This window comes from Lissotriton helveticus, chromosome 7 (assembly GCF_964261635.1).
Source record: "Lissotriton helveticus chromosome 7, aLisHel1.1, whole genome shotgun sequence".
Taxonomy (NCBI): Eukaryota; Metazoa; Chordata; class Amphibia; order Caudata; family Salamandridae; genus Lissotriton; species Lissotriton helveticus.
This window is the reverse complement of record NC_136068.1, coordinates 985830044-985850933: the sequence shown is the minus strand read 5'-3', so window position 1 is coordinate 985850933 and position 20890 is coordinate 985830044. Positions and strand designations below refer to the sequence as shown.

The 20890-nt window shown below is 46.3% G+C and overlaps 1 protein-coding gene across 1 annotated transcript in view; it reads right to left on the bottom strand.

Annotated features, from left to right (window-relative positions):
- LOC144769491 (cationic amino acid transporter 2-like) overlaps positions 1 to 20890 on the bottom strand; it is a 448818-nt gene that overhangs the window by 158247 nt on the left and 269681 nt on the right. Inside the window, exon 3 of the mRNA XM_078653623.1 lies at positions 18702 to 18857. Within this exon, the coding sequence (XP_078509749.1) occupies positions 18702 to 18857 (156 nt within the window). The remainder of the gene's footprint in view (positions 1 to 18701; positions 18858 to 20890) is intronic.

Sequence of the window (20890 nt, the reverse complement as noted above, 5' to 3'; positions counted from 1 at the left end):
CAGGGCCGCCATCGCTTCGAACGCGAGGCCACGCCCACACGCCAGGCCACGCCCACTTTCTGACCTATAAGAAGCACTGATTGAAAGCGTCTTCATTAGGATTGTTTACCTCTGAGGCGGAAGCCGGAGGCTTGTTCACTCGTTTTTTTTTAAAACTGTAATTATTGTGTTTAGCTACTTTTAAAAGCACCTTCAGCTTAAACAGAGCTCTCCTCTGTCTTGAATACCTCCCCAGGCTTCCCACTGTCAGCGGATCGAGCGCTGCACCGAGGGCAAGTTCCCAGGGCCGCCATCGCTTCGAACGCGAGGCCACGCCCACACGCCAGGCCACGCCCACCTTCTCCCTCCCCAAATGTGCTTTCCACGCAAGCGCAGCGGGCGCGCCGATGGCGCGCCGGAGGCGCGCCAGAGGCAAGCCCGTCTGGGCCCGTCCGGGCCAGGCCGGGCACAGGGCCATCCACTATGCCCGTTTCTCACAGCCCCCGGATCAGACACTCACGTGACTACCTCCTTCAATGCAGCACGGAAACTCCCTCCCCTGGAGCCTTACCATCTACTAAGCCCCATGAGGAGTCTGCAGAGATACCCACCCACCAGTCCTCCAATGGTATCAGCCTAGCTCTGCTGAATTGCAGATCAGCCCCTAAACACGCCATAGAGATCAAAATGCTGATCGAAGACTCAAAGCTAGATATTCTATTCCTCACGGAAACATGGTTAACATCCCACTCCGAAGCGGACATTGTTAACATGCTCCCCCAGGACTACCTTATACAATATCAAAACAGGAAGGAGGGAATAGGAGGAGGACTAGCAATTGTCCACAAAAACTCCTTTGTATGTAGGTTACAAGAAGGAGAAATAAAGGGCTGCGAAAGCACCCATTTCTCTCTTCAGATAACCCCTAACAAATCACTTACGGGCACTCTGATATATCGCCCACCCGGCAGCCCAGGAAATTTTGTTAACTCATTGCTTGAGTACACTACTTCCGCCTGCATCTCGTTCCCTAACTTCATCGTGCTAGGTGATTTAAATTTTCATTTTGAGGACAACACAGATAAAACGGCTGTGGACCTCACCTCACAATTAAAAGCACTCGATATTCATTTAATCAACTCAGAGGCTACGCACATCAAAGGTCATCTTTTAGACCCTCTCTTCACCAATCTCCCCAAAACTGAGATTCGACCTGCGATCCCTCTCCCCTGGACTGACCATTTTCTCCTCCCATTTATCTGGCAAATTCAAGTAAAAAAGGCCCACACACCAACTCCCAGAGAATACGATAGAATATGGTCTAAAATATCATTTGAGCAATGGATTCAGGAGCTAATTCGCTCCGCTCCCCTGCCACTCCCTGACCCGATTAATGCAGATAAAAACTTTACCAACTGGCTCACGTCCACTCTGGACATTACCGCCCCGAAACAAGATCAAAGAAAGAAAAATAAATCCTTTAAGTCGCCTTGGTTCTCACAAGAACTCAGGAACCTACGAAAAATTTGTAAAATCCACGAGAGAAAGTGGAGAAAAAACTGGGACCCCCTTATCAAGGAAGAGTATAGAACTGCAATAAGGACCTATAAAGCAGCACGGAAAGCAGCCCAAGCCTCATTCTTTGACAAAAAAATCAAAGCTGCATCTAGCTCATCTCGAGAGACTTACAAAATAGTCAAAGAACTTCGCAAAATACCCACCCCCCCCTCCTTTCAACAACCCTCAGTTGCCAGATGCAACCAAATAGCGGGCTTCTTCCAAAGCAAGATCACCAACATTTTGCAGTCACTCCCGCCCAAATCAGACACCAATCCCCCAGATGCCCCCCTCCCCCCTACCCCAAGACCCACCCTCAACAGCTTTAACCAACTGTCTAACGATGACTTTCTGAAAGCCCTATCAGACCTCAAAAGCGGCTCCCCCAACGACCCTGCTCCTATTCGAATCTTAAAACAAGTCGGACCTACCATATCCCACCTGGCCACTAACCTTATTAATACCTCGCTAGGCCAAGGAGTGGTTCCCCCCAGCTGGAAGCATGCCATGGTCAAGGCATTACAGAAGAAACCAGGACATGGCCCATTAGACCTATCCAACCTTCGACCGATCTCTCTCCTGCCTGGCTTGAGCAAAATCGCAGAGAAGGCAGTTAACCAGCAATTGTCAGCCTTCCTCGAATCTAATAATCTTCTTCGACCCTCACAAACAGGTTTCCGACCAGGCCAGGGGACCGAAACAGCCCTCCTGAAAGTGGTAGAGGAGGCTAGATGCATCTTGGATTCAGGAGGATCGGTCTTACTGATCCTCCTGGATCTAAGCGCTGCATTTGATACGGTGGACCACAAGATCCTAATACAGCGACTATCTGAACTAGGAGTGAGAAGCACGGCATTATGTTGGCTCTCCTCCTTCTTAGAAAACCGTACCTTCCAGGTCTGTGAAGGGAACGTTCGATCAGATACCTTTTCCCTCCAGTGTGGGGTCCCCCAGGGCTCTTCACTGAGCCCTACACTGTTCAATACATACATGGCCCCCCTGGAGGATGTGGTCTCCCCATTTGGGATAAAAACCGTCACCTACGCTGATGACACCCAAATGATTGTATCATTTTCACTCGAGGAAGAAAAAATCAAAAACCTTCATGACTGCCTAGAAGGTATACATGCCTGGATGTCTAACTCAAGGCTCAAGCTCAATGGGTCAAAGACCGAGCTTATGCTCTTAGGACACCAACCACCATCCCTCCCCACTGCTATGTGGCCTTCATGCCTAGGACCCATTCCCCAGCCTAAAACTGAAATCAAAAGTCTAGGCTTCTGGCTGGAACAGAATCTTTCCATGACAAAACAAGCCAAAAAAACAGCTAGCACCTGTGTTGGTCTATTTCGATCCACCAGGAAGATTCTTCCACTACTTCCCGCAACCTCCCAGAAAATGCTAATGCAAGGTCTAATATTATCAAGATTGGACTATTGCAATGCCCTTTTTTTGGGTGCCCCTGAAGCCACGCTCAATGTCCTGCAGCGAACACAAAATGCCGCTGCAAGGATACTCACTGGCACCCCCCGTAGAGTTTCAGCCAAACCTGTCCTTAAGACACTGCATTGGTTGCCGATACGCGAAAGGGTCAAATTCAAGTCCCTTTGTACCACCCATAGAGCTATGCAAAACCAAGGACCTCCAATGCTGAAATCCATGCTCTACCCATACACCCCGAACAGACCCTTACGGTCAGCGCAAGGCAACCTGGCCAAGGTCCACCGAACTAAAAGAGCTCGTACTGGTGGACGCCGTTTCTCGGTGGTCGCCGCAACCCTCTGGAACTCTCTCCCAATCCAACTCCGGTCTGAACCTAATCATATGAAATTCCGAAAACTTCTCAAAACTCACCTTTTCCCACAATAACCTTTTCTCTTCCCCTCAGCCTCTACCCTCAGTAGTTGGTCTACAATCACAGCGCTGGGACGCTTCCGGGCAGCCATGCGCTATACAAATCCCAAATTCATTCATTCATTCATTCTTGAGAGGGGTGGAGCGCAATTACTCTGTAATCGAGGAAGATGTCCTGGCTGTGAGTTAGGCAATTAGAAAGTTTAAATATTTCTTATGGGGAAGGTCATTCACAGCAGAAACTGATCATAAGCCGCTAAAGGAAATCTTTTTGAAAAAAAGGGTTAGATAGTGTGTCAGCTACAAATCGAAAATGGGTGGTGGAGCTACAGGAATACACATTCTCCGTCACGTATGTTCCTGATGTGCAAAATTGCACTGCAGACTGTTTTTCCGATTAGTCGTAGAATGTCATGATGGCAAATATGGCAATTTGGATGACTCCATACCAGCTGATAAATGTGTTTGTGTTTTGATGGAAGATGCTGTAAGTGAGGAAGAATGGAAAACAGAGGTAAAGAATGATGAACTTTTGATGTCCATCATTCCATACACTGTGAATGGATGGCCTGAAAAAATAATGTCATTGGAGGGGTTTGCCCATTTTGGATGGTCATGATAGGTTAGTGTTTAGGGGCAGTAGCCTGGTTGTTCCTGTGAGCATGAGGAGTAGAGTCATCAATATCGCTCATTAAGGGAATTTAGGAGTGAGCAGAACTAAAGAGAGAAATAGATATGACTTTTGGTGGCTGGGTTTGGACATTGAGACTAAGAGAAAAATACAGGACTGTATAGAGTGCCAGTAAAGTGACAAAAAGCACAAAACCAGGTGTGTGCCCATGCAGAGAGCTATCGTGAGAAAGTGCCATCTTTCTTGCATGGTATGCCCCCACTTTTTTCTGAATTGCTGATGTACTTTGACTGAGTGCGCCCTGGACTCCTGCCAATCAGGTACCCAGGGCCTGTTCCTTCCCTAAAACTGTATTGAAACCTAAACCCAATAAGCATCTCTGGCCTCATGTCAGCCCCTGGTAAATGGTACCCTAGGTACCCAGGGCACTGTGACCAGAGAAGGCCCCTAAGGGCTGCAGCACTTATTGTACCACTTTTAGAGGCCCTGTACCCTGGCACACACACACTGCCTTTGCAGGCTGAGTGTCTTGGTGCAAACAAAACAAAGAGTCGACATGGAACACATCCCTGTGTGCCATGCCCACAACACATTGCCCTGGCATATCTTAGTCACACCTCTAGCTGGGTGCCCTATGCCAGTGGTGTGGGTACAGTTGCATGAGCCCTGTACCCCTACAGTGCCCAGGTCCATTCCTGGGCACTGTAAGTGCAGTGCTGCCATTAAGAGTGTATGGTACTGGGAGGTTGTCATCACGAAATCCACAGCACCATGATGGCTACAGTGAAGACTGAGAAGTTTGGTATCAAACTTCTCAGTACATTAAATCCACACTGATGCCAGTGTGGGATTTAATGTAAAATGCACGACAGAGGGCAACTCAGAGTTACCCCCTGAAACTAACACACAACCTGTGCCCTGACTGAGAGGCTGCCTAGGCTGCCACCCAGCAAACATGTTGCTGGACCCCTTGGTAGAGAGCCATCCGCTCTCGTGGGCCTACAACAATGCACATCCTGGGACGAGGTGCTAGGCCCCTCCCCCAGGATGGGCAGGGGAAGCTTCAAAGGCATGCCGCCTTTGTGAGCTTCTCCAGGCCACTTGCTGTACTCAGCAACTGGCCCCCACCGGTTCTGACCCCCACTCTGGTCGAAAGACAGGTGGAAAAACCTAAGTGAGGAAAGGGGTGTGCCAGCCTCTGCCAACCCCACCCCTCAGGTGGGGGAGGTGAGGTGAAGCACAACTCCGGGCTCTTGCCATCTTGAGGATGGGGAGCCCTACCCAATTAGACATAGGCTCCTGCTGCCCTCCCACTGAAGAGTGGCAGGATAGCGGGTATACTCACCCCAGGGAAAGGACCCATTGGTCCTTAACCTTCCCCTACCTGTAACGCCCCCAAATTTAGTATTTAGGGGCACCCTGAACCTTCCTTCCTCAGATCCCGATTCCAAAACTACCAAGAAGAACAAGAAGAAAGAAGACCTGCCGTGCAGCTGCTAACAAGAGGACGACACCAACTGACTTGGCCCCAGCCCTACGGGCCTGTCGACCCTCAAACCTGCTCCTGCGAAACCCCAGCATCTCCTGTGGTCAGCAACCTTGAAAACTCCAGAGGACCTGACTGCCTTGCTCATCCAAAGACTGGGACTCCCACGAGCAGTGCTTCTGCTCAAAGATCTACAACACCTGGTGCCATCCAGGAACCGTGAATCCAGCACCCTCTGCACCTGCCAAGCCCGGCCTGTGCCTGAGTGAACAAAGACCACGAGGACGTCTCCCCGGCGACTGGGACCCCAAATCCAGCACCCAAGGACCTTCCTCGACGCTACTGACAACGCCTGCAGCCTCACAACCAGGGACCCCTCCAACCGCGACCAGCTGAGGGTAAGATTTCCCGACACCAAAAGACACCCCTGCACCCGGTGCCCCACGGCCCCCTGTGCCCAACTCCTGGGTGCCTACCTAACTCACAGCCTCCCAACTTACCTCTTGAAGTGGTGGTCCCACCTGTAGAATCTTCGTCCCCGAGCTTGCAGCCTTTGTTCACCTTGCATCTTTCCCATTGAAATACATTGGGCGCCCGAAGGCCCAAAAGCACCCTGCACCCAGCTGCCCGAGTGCCACTGGAAGTGCAGCATCTGCTCTATTCTACTTCCCCACTTGCCCTGTGTAAGTGACCAGGAGCTCAGCTCCCACATCCGCGTGGCCTGCCTACTAGCAGCCACCAACCAAAGGCCCTCTACCCGCCATAGGCTAACATTGGGCCTACTCTATCTCTGCACCCGGCTGCCCTTGTGCCGCTGAGGGTGTAACTACTGTACCTACCGCTCGAAGTCGCTTCAGGGCATATGAACGCTAGCTGGGTCTTGAAGCCACACGGAGCCTTTCCTGGAACTTTTGCTGGGGATTCTGCTGAGCCGAAGAGCGGGTCCCACTGTTGCCGTCACTGATCATCTGCTGACTGTGGGGAAGCGGGACTGCGAGGACCAGGGTTCTCAGCGCTCCTGACATCGCACGCACCTGGTGCCTCTTCCCGCCCCTCCCCCCCGCCTACCTGAGTTTAAATCACGACTCGCGGCCCCCGCTCCGCGGGAGCCGCTCGAAGTCGCTTCAGGGCATATGAACGCTAGCTGGGTCTTGAAGCCACACGGAGCCTTTCCTGGAACTTTTGCTGGGGATTCTGCTGAGCCGAAGAGCGGGTCCCTCTGTTGCCGTCACTGATCATCTGCTGACTGTGGGGAAGCGGGACTGTGAGGACCAGGGTTCTCAGCGCTCCTGACATCGCGCGCACCTGGTGCCTCTTCCCGCCCCTCCCCCCCGCCTACCTGAGTTTAAATCACGACTCGCGGCCCCCGCTCCGCGGGAGCCGCTCGAAGTCGCTTCAGGGCATATGAACGCTAGCTGGGTCTTGAAGCCACACGGAGCCTTTCCTGGAACTTTTGCTGGGGATTCTGCTGAGCCGAAGAGCGGGTCCCTCTGTTGCCGTCACTGATCATCTGCTGACTGTGGGGAAGCGGGACTGCGAGGACCAGGGTTCTCAGCGCTCCTGACACCGCGCGCACCTGGTGCCTCTTCCCGCCCCTCCCCCCGCCTACCTGAGTTTAAATCACGACTCGCGGCCCCCGCTCCGCGGGGGCCGCTCGAAGTCGCTTCAGGGCATATGAACGCTAGCTGGGTCTTGAAGCCACACGGAGCCTTTCCTGGAACTTTTGCTGGGGATTCTGCTGAGCCGAAGAGCGGGTCCCTCTGTTGCCGTCACTGATCATCTGCTGACTGTGGGGAAGCGGGACTGCGAGGACCATGGTTCTCAGCGCTCCTGACATCGCGCGCACCTGGTGCCTCTTCCCGCCCCTCCCCCCCCGCTCTATATTAGGAACCTCAATCCCGCATCCGCGGGACGCGCGCGGGCGGTGCCGGGCGAAGCCCGGGCCAAGGGCGGGCCCGTTTGAGCCCGTTAGAGACTGTTATAGACTGGACTGGGCCACGTCCCTAACTTGTTGATCCTTGTACATTCTCACTCGATTGTTCCCAATATTGGGATCCTATATATTTCTATCTCTCCTTTCTGCACGCAAGAATCGTACAATAAACGTCTATCATGTCTACACGAGGTAGTAGAAGTAAAACCGCAGCCAAGGGGGGACAACTTACAGGTCCCATAGATAATTTCATCACTAGAGCAAATACTTTTATAGACCAAAGTATCTCCTTGATAGAACGCAGAGTGTCCCTAGATCTAGCTAACGCAAAAAGGTCCTCTATGGGCCACTTTGCGGATGCACGAACGCCGGAGCAACATAGTGATCCTGGACCAAGTGAAGCCTGTGGTCAAAGGCTTAGCCTTCCGAACACGGTGGATCTATCGGTCTCACAGCTCTCGGATTCACAAATATCATCAGACCTAGAAAAGACTCCGGATCTAGTGATCGAAATTACCCCACAGGAACTAAGACGATCAAGAGGGAGGAGGGAGGGTGCAGTAAGTAAGAAAATACCTATAGCTCCGAATAATAAAAACCCCAAAAAAACAACATATAAGAACTCCAAAAAGACAGCAGAGACTCGAACTACCATACCACAGAGACGAGAGCAGGAAATTTCCAATGTAATTATTCACCACGCACCACTGGATACCGTGGTTTCGAACATTGGCAAAACTATAACTGGTCTCCCTTTAGGCAAGGAGGCTGACCTTAACACTGAGCCCAATGACCAATTATTAACTAAAATTGGAGACCTCTTTAAGCAACTACTTAAACCACTAGAGCTGAGATTAGGGCAAATAGAAAAAGCTCTAACAGACCTAACACCTCCTCCAAAAACAAAACCTAACCAATTGGGCCAAAAAACAGGGGGGGGCAAAACAGCTCTCTGCAGTCCCGAATATTTCAAATAAGCAATCTACTCCATCAGTAGCTAAACCAGCCCAACCATTAGTGACTAAAAAAAAGCCACCAGACAATGCCCTAATTAATACTCCGACCAGTATCACTAGAATTAACCCGACACAGAGTAAGAAAGACTCAAAAACAACACCACCCCAGATGAATAAAGGATGGGATAAAGGACCCCATGACGGAAGATTCCCCGTCAACCTTCCTCCGGAAGCCAGTCCTTTCACAGTCGTAATGACTGGTGTACCAGAACTGGGAGACCAAATAAATGAAGCAACCTGGTCGCTGAAGAATAAAGTACAACATTGGCTAAACGTAAATCGCCCACCTCCCCCCTACTGTTCACCCAAGATCCTAATGGTAAGAAGAGCCCCTTGGGTAGGACATGGTAAAAAAATAATCCAAGGTGATTGTGTTCTCATCATCTTTGACGATCCTAGATTAGTCGATCATATCTGCTCATGGGACCACCAAACTCCAACAGGGGCAATAGGAACAAAGCGCCTTTCCTTCTTCTATCCCTCGAGAAATCGAAATGGTTACCATTACGATGGATCTTGGCATACAGTAGGTCCTCGACATCGGGGTAGAGAAAGGGACGACTGGGGAGGACCTTACCATAGGGATCCCTATAGAGAACCATCACTTTGGGAAGGCTGGAACGATATTCCTACGTCTAATAGGTATAGTGGCCTTGAGCTAGTTGACTGACCACTACAGGATAAAAAACACATCAGCCCTATAAAAAGGGTACCAGAGGCTGACAGTGGGTCACAAATAACCAAAACCCTAACTAGAGATCCCCAAACATTAAGTCTCGTGTCTTGGAACATTGCCGGTCTCCGTTCTAAAATTGAGGACGGTACTGTCATAAGCTTCCTAGACGGACACCAAATTGTCTGCCTTCAGGAGACTTGGTCTTCAATGGAACTGCACCTTCTGGGCTTTAGGACGTTTTTCTCGCCAGCCTTGGCTGGGAATATGGGTAGACCAAAGGGGGGACTAATCATCTACATAGCGAACACTGTCCAAATAAAAATAACCACTCTGGAACTAGATACAAAGTATCAGCTTCTCTCCCTCTCCCTACCAAAAAATGAGACTATCATACTCATTAACTTTTATAATAACATGGAGGAAGGAGAATTCATGAGAGTAATCTTAAATCTAAGCGAAAAACTCTCTTACCAAAGACAGACAAAAGGAGAGAAAGGTGCTGCCTTCTTCCTATGGGGAGGGGATTTTAATCTGCACCCTTGCCCTGATAATAACTGCAGTAAAATGGCTAGGGGCCTGGAGATTCCACCTATCCATTTCTATCACACTAAACCAGGCATAGCCATGAATGACCTTATGTCTGACTTGGGACTAATAACAGCTAATAAATTAAATCCAGTAACAAGCAACCTAGAGCCGACATATGTAGGGAGAGGCTACCAGTCTACTGTTGACTACATTCTCATATCGGATGGGCTGTCAAATAAGATCAAACTTGTCGAGACTCTACCAAATATATTAAGTGACCATTTGGCTATAAGGTTGGAACTTAATTTACTACACCAACACTCCTTGGAGACAACGATAGCCCAAGTCCTGAATCAGAACAACTTACAATTGGCACAGGTAAATGGGTACAGCCTAAAATGGGGGACAATAGATCCCGGGAAAATCACAGAAGAAGTGATTAAAGCAGCATATCCCCAAATTTTAAAATGTCTTGACCTAACTGTAACAGAGGAGGAAGTTATAACAAACTTTCGTAAAATTCTAACGGTCATTAAGGGCCTTTTGACAAAAACATCAAAGATAGAAAATCTAAACAAAAAAGGTTGGTTTAACCACAGCTGCACCTCGGCATACACTAAGCTCAAACTGGCCCTGAATAATGAAAATAGAGATCCAAGGAAAATTGCCAGACTTAGAAAGGAATACCTCTCTGTTCGAAAGCAGAGAAAAGCCGAACTAAAGCAGACTCTGTGGGATGAGCTACATAAAAGTGCTTTACAGAAAAATAGTGAGGCTTTCTGGCGAGTAGTAAAATCCCCCTTCCTAGTCGATGATAACCTCCCCAAAATAGAAGTAGCCATAGAAGAAGGAGTTTGGGTCTCTCACTTCTCAGAAATTTTTAAGAAACGGACGCTTTCTGAGAGTGAGGAAATAATCCAACCAGCTGTAGACTACCCGATCCAAGTAGAATTTGATATTTCTGAAGTCCTTATGGCCATAAAATCAAGTAAAAATGGAAAAGCTCCAGGTCCTGACGGAGTCCCGGTGGACATTTTTAAACACAATACAGACCTATGGGCACCTATTTTGACCAGGGTCTGTACAGCAGCCGCAAAAAAAGGGCTCCTGGAATCCTGGACCAGGTCTGTTATGGTCCCGATTTTCAAAAAAGGAGACCGCCAGGACCCCGCCTGCTACCGTCCAATCTCGCTGTTGGATTCAGTTGGTAAAGTAGCAGGCAGGGTCATACTTGAGCGCCTCCAACAATGGGCGGAGGATAGGGGGGTACTGTCAGATTTACAATTTGGCTTTCGGGAGGGGTTTGGGACAGTGGAGCAGGCATTAAACCTATCAATACTCGTAGGGAAATACATTCATGCAAAAAAAGATAAACTTTACATGGTGTATGTCGACCTCTCTGCAGCCTTCGACTGCGTGTCCCATACCAAGCTATGGCTAGTTCTATCACAAATGGGTGTGGATCCTCCACTACTAGATTTCCTAAGGGAATTATATTCCGAGGCCTCAGCAAGAGTACGTTATGGTGTTGGGGGCGAGTTGACGGCGCCCTTCGGAGTGGAGCGTGGAGTAAGGCAGGGCTGCGTCTTGGCCCCCTTCTTATTCTCCTTATACACAAACAGTTTGGAGATGGAACTTCTGAGGGGGGCCCAAGACCTCCCACAAGTAAAATCACGCCCTATTCCCGCTCTACTCTATGCGGATGACGCTGTCATCCTGGCCCGCACCCCACGTGAGCTGCAAAAAGCGTTAACTAGGTATGCGGATTTCATGGGCAGCCTTGACCTCCACATTAACATCAAGAAGACCTTTGTAATGATGGCAGGCAAAGGGAAACAAGCATTGGAAATGCAATAGGTCTCGCAGCATTAGAGTTAGTGCTTTTAGAATTGTTTATGGGTTTTTGTGTAAATCTTTAGCATTTTTGTTTCCTGTAGCCAATGCTAAAGAATTAAAAAAAAAAGCCATAAACATTTCTAAAAGCTCTAACTCAAATGCTCCGAGACCTATTGCACTGTGTGAGGGTGAGGGGTTGAGGGTGAGTGAGGGTGAGTGAGGGTGAGGGTGGGTGAGGGTGAGTGAGGGTGAGTGAGGGGTTGAGGGTGAGTGAGGGTGAGGGGTTGAGGGTGAGTGAGAGCGAGGGTGAGTGAGGGTGAGTGAGAGTGAGGGTGAGTGAGGGTGAGAGTGAGTGAGGGTGAGGGTGAGTGAGGGTGAGTGAGGGTGAGGGTGGGTGAGGGTGAGTGAGGGTGAGGGTGAGTGAGGGTGGGTGAGGGTGAGTGAGGGTGAGGGTGAGTGAGGGTGAGGGGTTGATGTTGAGGGGTTGAGGGTGAGAGGGTGAGTGAGGGGTTGAGGGTGAGTGAGGGTGAGGGTGAGTTAGGGTGAGGGGTTGAGGGTGAGTGAGGGTGAGGGGTTGAGGGTGAGTGAGGATGAGTGAGAGTGAGGGTGAGTGAGGGGTTGAGGGTGAGTGAGGGTGAGTGAGGGTGAGTGAGGGTGAGGGCGAGTGAGGGTGAGTGAGGGTGAGGGTGAGTGAGGGTGAGTGAGGGTGAGTGAGGGGTTGAGTGTGAGTGAGGGTGAGTGAGGGAGGGTGAGGGGTTGAGGGTGAGTGAGGGTGAGGTTGAGGTGTTGAGGGTGAGTGAGGGTGAGTGAGGGTGAGGGCGAGTGAGGGGGAGTGAGGGTGAGGGCGAGTGAGGGTGAGTGAGGTGTTGAGGGTGAGGGTGAGTGAGGGTGGATTAAAGTGGATGTGGCCATTTCACAACTGTCCTGCTTTATACTCAATAACCACTCTAAATAGTTCTGGTCTGCGCCCACTTATGAAAAGGGGGCAATATTTGGTCTCCAAATAGCTAAGAGCTCAAAACCTATATCAGGGTCCTGGTTTGTCCAGTTCCAAATACCTTTCTATCCACTATGCACCAAAATATCATCGTGGGGTCAAACTAAACTGCTTTGTGTCAGAAACTTCAAAGACAGCAGTCCCAATTTAATAGAGTCTAAGATTTCTTCCACTCATAGGAATATACCAGATTAATGTGAAGTAAACTATCATGACAAACAACGTTGTCTGGATCAAGGTCAGCAAAAATATAGACCAGCAAATGTGCTATTAGGGCGATGGAATGCAGTTTGAGATAAAATCCTTCAAAACATCTCTCACCTCTTTGAAAAAAATGATTTTTAATGAAAGTAAAGCAGCTTTCTCCGATATTACCATGGAAACAAACAGATCTTTGCAAGACTTCAAAAGATTCTAAGGTTTCAAAACACTTCCTTTGAATCTTACTGCAGAAAAAGAGAAAACGGACTTCTTTATTGCAGTAAGCCAAAATGATCTAATCAACACAATCGACATGGCATGTCTCACTATTATCCTAGGTGGGCAGGAGTGGATGACTTGACATTTCAAACAGCAGGAAAAACGATGGGAGTATCTTCTTATATCAATCTGCCTATTTGAACACTCAAGAGTGCATGCCTGACTAGATGCATCAAAATTATCATGAAAAAGCAGGAAAACTAATTTACATGAATATCGACTTCACATAGAAACAAGATGTTTCTTCAAGTGAATAAGTGTTAAACACAAGATAGCAAAATAAATAAATCTGCTTAAGAGTGCGCCACTCAGTGCAAAGTTTGGACTCTGCCAGTCTGTGAATTTCCAAAAAGGCTTTACTTTTGTAATTTGAAGAGTCAGGATAAAGGTGAATGGTGTATGTGTAGAATGAATCAGCCATCTTGAAATTTTTAACAAACTCCCTAAACCATTTGAAGAAATACATTTGTGGCAACTGATTTTTTAAACGTCTGAAAATTAATCCAGTTCTCCGATCAAAAACAAACGTATTTTGTTTTTTACTCAAATATGACGAATACATGCAGTAAAAAATGTTTCAAACCACTCCAAAATTAGAAGGTTTTTTTAATTTCTTCTATACATTTTGTTTCAATCGTAGAGAACACACGCAATTAGGGATTAACGATCTTCGTCAATTTGCTGCCGCTAAATGTAAACAATAAGTACAACACACTTAAATTGCCGAGAACGCTCTTCATATCTGGAAATGGGATTAGGCGTGTTTCTTGTCCTTCCTTGATTTCTATTACATTCAGGGGTGTCGCGAGAGCCGAGAGTTGCTAGCGAGGAAGTTTTGATTTTCATACAGGGCACTTAACTTTTTCAAAGCGGCACCTGGAGGAGGAACAGAAGTTGCAGGTGCTTATTGACGATTCCTCTGGAGTATTTTATTTACAGCCAATGTCTAGTGAGTTTTTAGTGCTTTAGACTTGGAGATCCGAGAACAGGCTACTTCATAGGCAGAAGTGAAAGACTCGGAGTATCAGTCCTTTCGAAGGAGCACCAGTATCCTCTCGTTGGGCATGGGCACCCATCGCTTCCAAGAGCTTGTCATAAACTAATACTACCTAAAGATACCGTAGCAGAGAGCGCCCTTCCCTTGCAATAACCGAGGCGGGAATTAAGGGTGCACTGCAGCAGAGTCCTTCAAGATTCTAGTTGTGAGTTGCTTATCGAATTGAGAGTGTTTTTTGTATATCTGTAACCCTGTTAATCCCATTACACATACAGATTTACAGTAACACGATGCCACGAAAGAAATGTGAAGTGGGTGGAATTTGGAAAACCAGAGCGAGGGAGGACTCAGCTAGCGGCAGGCAGGCAGGGGAGGAGGGGGGAGGAGAGTAGGGGAGGCACGGCCTAGCGGCCGTGCAATCAAGTAGTGAGGGGGCGGAGCTGGGGGAGGCTGTGGAAGAGAGTAGGCAAGGCGACACGGCGGGAGGGGGCGGAGCGGGTAAACAAAGACGGACATGCACGCGCCCGTGACTTTTAAGGTCAATGCGCATGCGCATAAGCTTAATGCGCATGCGCATTGACCTTAAAAGTCACGGGCACTGCAAGGAATCGCCACGATTCCTTGCAGTGTGGATAAAGAGTGGATGAGCCCCTATAGTCTCGCTTGCTCGATGCGCATGCGCATCGACAGGCGAGACCTAAAAAGGGCTTAGAAATATATCCCTTAATGATCAAAATCTTGAACTGACGACCCAGTACCCCTACCTAGGGATAATAATAGATAACAAACTAAACTGGAAAGCAGCAGTTGAGGCCAGAAAACACTCCCTTTAACGGGCAATAGCTGCATTGATAGCATTCTCACAAAAATTAGGCAAACGATCACCTGTGGAAATGCTGAACATTTACAACGCAAAATGCCGAGCAGTAGCTTTGTATGGGGCTGGGGCTTGGGGGCACGTTGATGTCACTGCCTTACAGGTGGCAGAAAACTCCTTTTTACGGTTTCTTTTGGCTGCACCGAGGAGTATTTCTGTATACGCATCCCACACCGAACTTGGTATTCCCCACATTGAGGACCTAGCCAAAATTCAACCCCTCCTACTATTGAGGCGCATCTGGACCTCAGGAAAAAACATGTTAACCAGAGGAATTTTGGCGGACTCTATGGCATTAGATTACTCGGGAGACATAAAATGGCTTGCGTACATCAGAAACCTTCTTACAGACTTAGGCCTAGAGGATTATTACACATCACCCGAAGGGATTATTAATATATCCAAGAAGGAGTTAAAAGAAATGGCCCTGAGCCACCTAGAAGGATTAAGACTTGCCAGTGAAATAGGGAAACCTTCCGTTCACCACGCAATCATGGTCCATTTTGTCCCTACAATTCAGCCTTACCTAACGCTTGAAATTGGCATTTTTTATCGTTTTTTACTAACTAGATTTAGACTAAATCTTTTCCACCGGTTAGTAGCTTTCCCCACGAGAAACACCTGGGAACAAACGTTAGGTCACTGCCCTTGCGATGATATATCTGTACAGACTACCATACATACTGTACTGTTTTGCAAATACTATCATGCTCATCGCAAAATCTGGCTGGTACCACTGCTGAAATCATGGGACTTAAGACAGTGTCGCCCGGCAATGCTGCGCCTTCAATTTTTGGACTCTGAAACTACTTGTTACCATATGGTTAATTTTTTAAAATGCATTTTTAGACATAGGAATAATTTGTGAGAAAAATTCTTTTATCATATTGGAAAAAGTTTCACTTTTGTAACTGAAAAATATTTTATAAATATTGCTGTATTTCTGACTCTTAAGCTAAAATGTATATAAAATGTTTTTATGGATTTCTATCATGAAATACCGAATAAAGAAATTTAATAATAATACTGTACCTACCTGAACCTGGGAGACCCCTGAGTCTACCCCAGAACCTTAACTCTGCCAGTCGAGTACTTACCTGAAAACCGTTACCCTACATTTTCTCCATAGGACAACATTGACTGGTTTTCACTTGGAAATTCTTCTAAGTGTTGAGTTTTGAAACTTTGAAATATTCACTAAAAATCATCCTATCAACAAAAACAAAATACTCACCTGTTACCAGGAGAGATCCCAGTGCTGGATCTTTGTGCCCAGCACTGACCTTAAAAAGTAATTACAACTGGGATGTTACGATTACCTGATTTTCCTCCATAGGATAACATTGGCTGGTTTTTGCCAGAAATTCTTTTAAGTGTCGATTTTTGAAACATAGAAATATTCCTTAAAAATCGCCTGTTTAACAAAAATGATTTTACAGGAGATGCACCAGGGCTGAATCCATGATCCAGCCCTGAGTAAGAAATACCTATGCAAATTAATTGATATTGCGTTTACTTAAAATTCCCATTGAGCTCAATGTTATCATTGTGTTAAGATTGTGTTGCATATTGCTACAACTGTATCTATTGCATTGAAATGTCTATTGCTAATTGGAAGTATTCAGCTGTAGCACCTTATTCTGAGAAAGTATGTTTATACCTACTTGTGGTTCTAAAATAAAACAACAATATATTTTTAAATACAACACAATTGGCCTGGAGTTCGGTTCTTAAGTGTGTGAGACCATTTGCTGAATGAGTGTGTGCAACAAATGCTTTACACTGTCCTCTGACACTGACTTACTGCTCGACCAAGCTACCAATTTAGAGAGTAAGGTTATATCTAACTTTAACCTCTACCAAACCTCTGTGGACTCTGTGCACACTGTACCTTACTTTGGTGCAGTATATACATAGCCACTTTCTTACAGCTACCCAGAGGTCCATTGCAAGAAATAGCCATCAACTTAGTGGGTCCGTTGAGAGAGGATAGGGCTACGCCATTTTTTGTAGTAGTGGATTTGTTTCTGAGATGGCCTAAAGTGGTGTGTGTCAGCAACTCAGGAGCTGTTTTTTGTGTTTGGAAGGTCTTTTCAGGAGGGAAGGGGTTCCGAACAGCTTAATAGCAGATTATGGAGTGTAGTTTTGCTCCAGAGAAATAGACCGATTTCTGGCATTATGTGGGGTGGCACACATGAGCTCAGCCTTATATCATCCCTAAACCAACTGAATGGTTGAAAGATTTAATAGGACACTTAAAGAAGGGTATAAGTTGGATAAGAACAGTTGATTAGATTGGAAAAGGGCGTTTCAGAATTGTCTAGTATCATATCTTTCCCCTCAAATGACGACTGATAAGTCTCCATTTAAACTGTTTAGAGGAAGGAAGCCCAAATCTAAGTTGGTACCAGGATGGGTGAGCTTAAATAAGGGATGGGTGGATGTCTTGGTAAATGATAACTGAAGAAGCAAAGAGTGTGACAAAATGGTTAAACAAGAGGAGGATTATTTATGGGAGCTATGTGGTAAGAGAGACAAATATAGTTGTAGGTGACTGGGTGTAGATAAATGTCCCAGTGGTATCTCACCCTGGGTCAATATATACTGAGACAAGAAAAGTGATAAAAATATTCAGAAATGCCTTAAAAACGGAGAATGCTAGGATAATGATTCTTAGTAGGGTGGTACGGTTGAAAGAGCGTATTACTTAACACACACTTTTTGATAATTAACCTACATATTGTGAAGGTTCTAAAGAATATCTTGGGAAATCATCCAACGAGACAAATGATCATCATATTAGTAGTGGCAAGTTGTTGCCAGGATATGGTAAGTCAAAGAGGTTCTGTAGAATTCCTTCTTATCTCAAAGATTATGTAAGACTGTAAAGATTCACCCTTCTATAAATATTTATAATGTCATTGTAACAGTATTGGTTATATATTGGCGTTAATACATTTTCTCACCTTTATTTTGTTAATGTGCTCTATGTCTGTCAGGTAGTGTATAATGCGTTGTTAATTCTGTATGCTTTGTATTTCATTTGTATAAAGGGAACATGTGTGGTATTTTCTATGGCTCACATGGAAATCCACAGTGAGTCATGGTGTGTTTTAAGTTCCATATGCTGGAATGGAGCGGGGAAATTGAAGGGAGAGAGAATTGCTCTGAGGCTTTGTGTAGGGCAGCAATAGCCTGCGGTTTCTTACACAATCGATGCGTGCGCATACGTCTGTCCTACTTTGCCACACCTTCCTGACAGCAAAGTGTAATTTATAAGGAAAAGCGTGTGTTGCAGGTGGTAAGATCTAGAGAGTCGTTCTTCCCCTGGAAAGTTAATACAATTTGTACGGTGTTGCCTTTTAGGGTTTTCTTTTGTTCTTTCTCAATTTACTACTTTTCATATTACTCGTTGGGATGGTCACTGTTGAATTACAAATATATATCAATGTTTATATTGAGATTCTGTACTATGGAATAGCAGCTATGATGTTCTGCATTCATTATTAAACTTAAAGTTAAAAAAAAAGTACCACTTCAGAAAAAAAGAGTAAAGTAACTGCTATAACAGTCCACGTTGAAAAGGGGTCCCGTTCCAGTCCTGAAGCCCTATGTGCTGGATCAAAGAGTTAGAGTGCCTTAGAAGTTAGAGAAGGATTAAAAAGTTGTATAAGTAAACAATGGAGACGAATAGAGGCTGTGGGTTTTCTTATCCTGAGGCATAATTTTTCATTCATTTCCACATTACTATAGTCTTTTTTTTTTTAAAGGAAAGAAGTTTTATTGTAAAAAATTATTTCATTCTATGGTATTGTTAGATACTTTGAGATAAACGAGAGATCCGAAAGACCCACCTGCAAGCAGTAAGATTAGAAAAACAGCGAAGAAGTCAGGATACTCTGCCAGACCAGGCAAGTTCATGCGCACGTTTGAACTCAGGTAAGTCCCAATTCTTTTGCCGAGCAATTCATCAAAGGTGGCACTCCAAGCTCGAGCAACGCTAGAGGTTCCTGAATGAGAGATCAGAGGAGGTGTTGTTAGGCACATTGGGAAGTCAGACCCACAATACCTTGTCTGCAGTCCTCCTCTAGCTGTGAACCTTCCCCGATTCCAGTGTCTTCCACCTGTTCCATGGCCCTGATTTCTTATCTCTGTCTTTGCTTCTAACTTTGTTTTCTCCCTCCCCCTCTCTCTCTCTCTCTCTCTCTCTCTCCCTCTCTCTCATCATCTCTTTCTCTCACCATTTCTCTCTCTCACCATTTCTTTCTCTCTCTCTCTCCCTGTCTCCCTCGCTCTCTTTTTTTCTCTCCCTCTCTCATCATCTCTCTCTCCCGCTCTCATCATCTCTCTCTCTCTCTCTCATCATCTCTCATTGTGTTCAGCTCAGGAATTGCTGGATCAAAGGTGGAGAGGTTGGGAGCCCAAGAGTGTGATGTGCATGAATTCTAAGATGAAAGATACCGAGAAGCCTGGTTTAGTACAGTAAAACTCAGAAAAGGCAAGTTCAAAAGTGCTGGGCAGCCCCACTATGTGGTCTACAGAGAGAACTGTATTGGAGCAGATGGATTTTGAAGACCATTTGTGGTGAATGGGGAATGACTGAGAGGGAATTATGTAGTATGATGTGGACTAGGGATCGATGGTTGGGATGCAGCATCCTACTCGACACATGATGGAGGGGGTTAGAGTCCCATGGGTTCCTTGGCATTTTGTCCAGGCAGCTTGAGGTTTCCCTGAGCACTGGACAAGGAAGGAGATTGTTGGAGATCTTGCCTAGTCTTTTGGAGTTGTGCTGCAGGTGACTGGAGGCCTCATAGCACCTGCAGATAACTGTGGGGGTGGTTGGCAATCTCACATGGCAGGCCCACTGAAATTATGAGGACAGGAAGGGCCAAATTATTCATCAGGGTTGACCAAATTATGCGGCAAGGAAATACAAATAATGTGATGTATTGCTCCACATGTTGTGATAGTTTTACTTCATTATGTTGTGATTGATACTCATTGTAATACTGTCTGACCAAAGATTTCACACCATTAGTGCCAGTTTAACAACTAACTACAGCAATAAGCAACTGAAAGATGACAAACCAACTTTTGTGACCGCCCTTCCACTGAGTGGGAACATGTTAAAACTTTTTAGTGACTTTTTATTAATTTGAACTAACAACATTTTTTGTTAATATCTCTGAAGAGTATGAAGCAGATGATTATTTGTGTAGCAAATTAGGCAAATCCATAATTATGCGGAAAAAGTAATGGTCACAGTATCTCATATTTCCAGTGGTCCTGTCTATAGGTGATGAATGTGCTTCAGAATAGGAAGACGCCTTTGGGTTTGGCAAGCATTTTATGGAGGTTGTAGTTTTAATCATGATTTGCCTGACTTGTGATTTTGATGGTTAACCTCAAGATTTGGTAGGCATGTGGTGAAAGTGTAAGGGATCCCTCAATCTGATCAGAATAAGCATGTTGTTGTCCATTCTTCACTATGATGGTCTAATGGTGGAAATAGGAGATATTGGGCACTTTCTAGACATTTCTCCAAACCTTCAATTTGCATGAAATGTTTGGGCGCTTGGTTGGGTTTCCTTTTTTTATGGACAAGTGAAGATGATTCAATTTGTTGGCCAAATAGTGAATGTGGTTGGGAATGCAGCCTTTTACTGTGCATATGGTAGAGGTAGTGTAGCATTCAAAAGTTTGTTGGATATATGATAGAGATGGGCAAGTAGTGGAGGACGTTATAACGTTTTTTGGAATACTATGATTTTTTGGGGGAGGTGGTCAGGGATCTTGTAGGCACTTGGACACCTAGCCTGCCACTTACCTGTGGCCTCCAGTTCCTGCTTGTTCCAGCCTGATCCAGTGACACCACTGCTGTCCAGGTTTTCCCGCACAGGTTTTCCCGCTGACCATTCTTCCTTCCAACATAAGCCCTGCCCACCCCAGGTCCTACTTAATGCAGCCCGCATTGCAGTCGCACTACTGGTGCACCAATGGCAAGCCCGCCTGCACCTGCACCGGGCCCAATGTCATGACT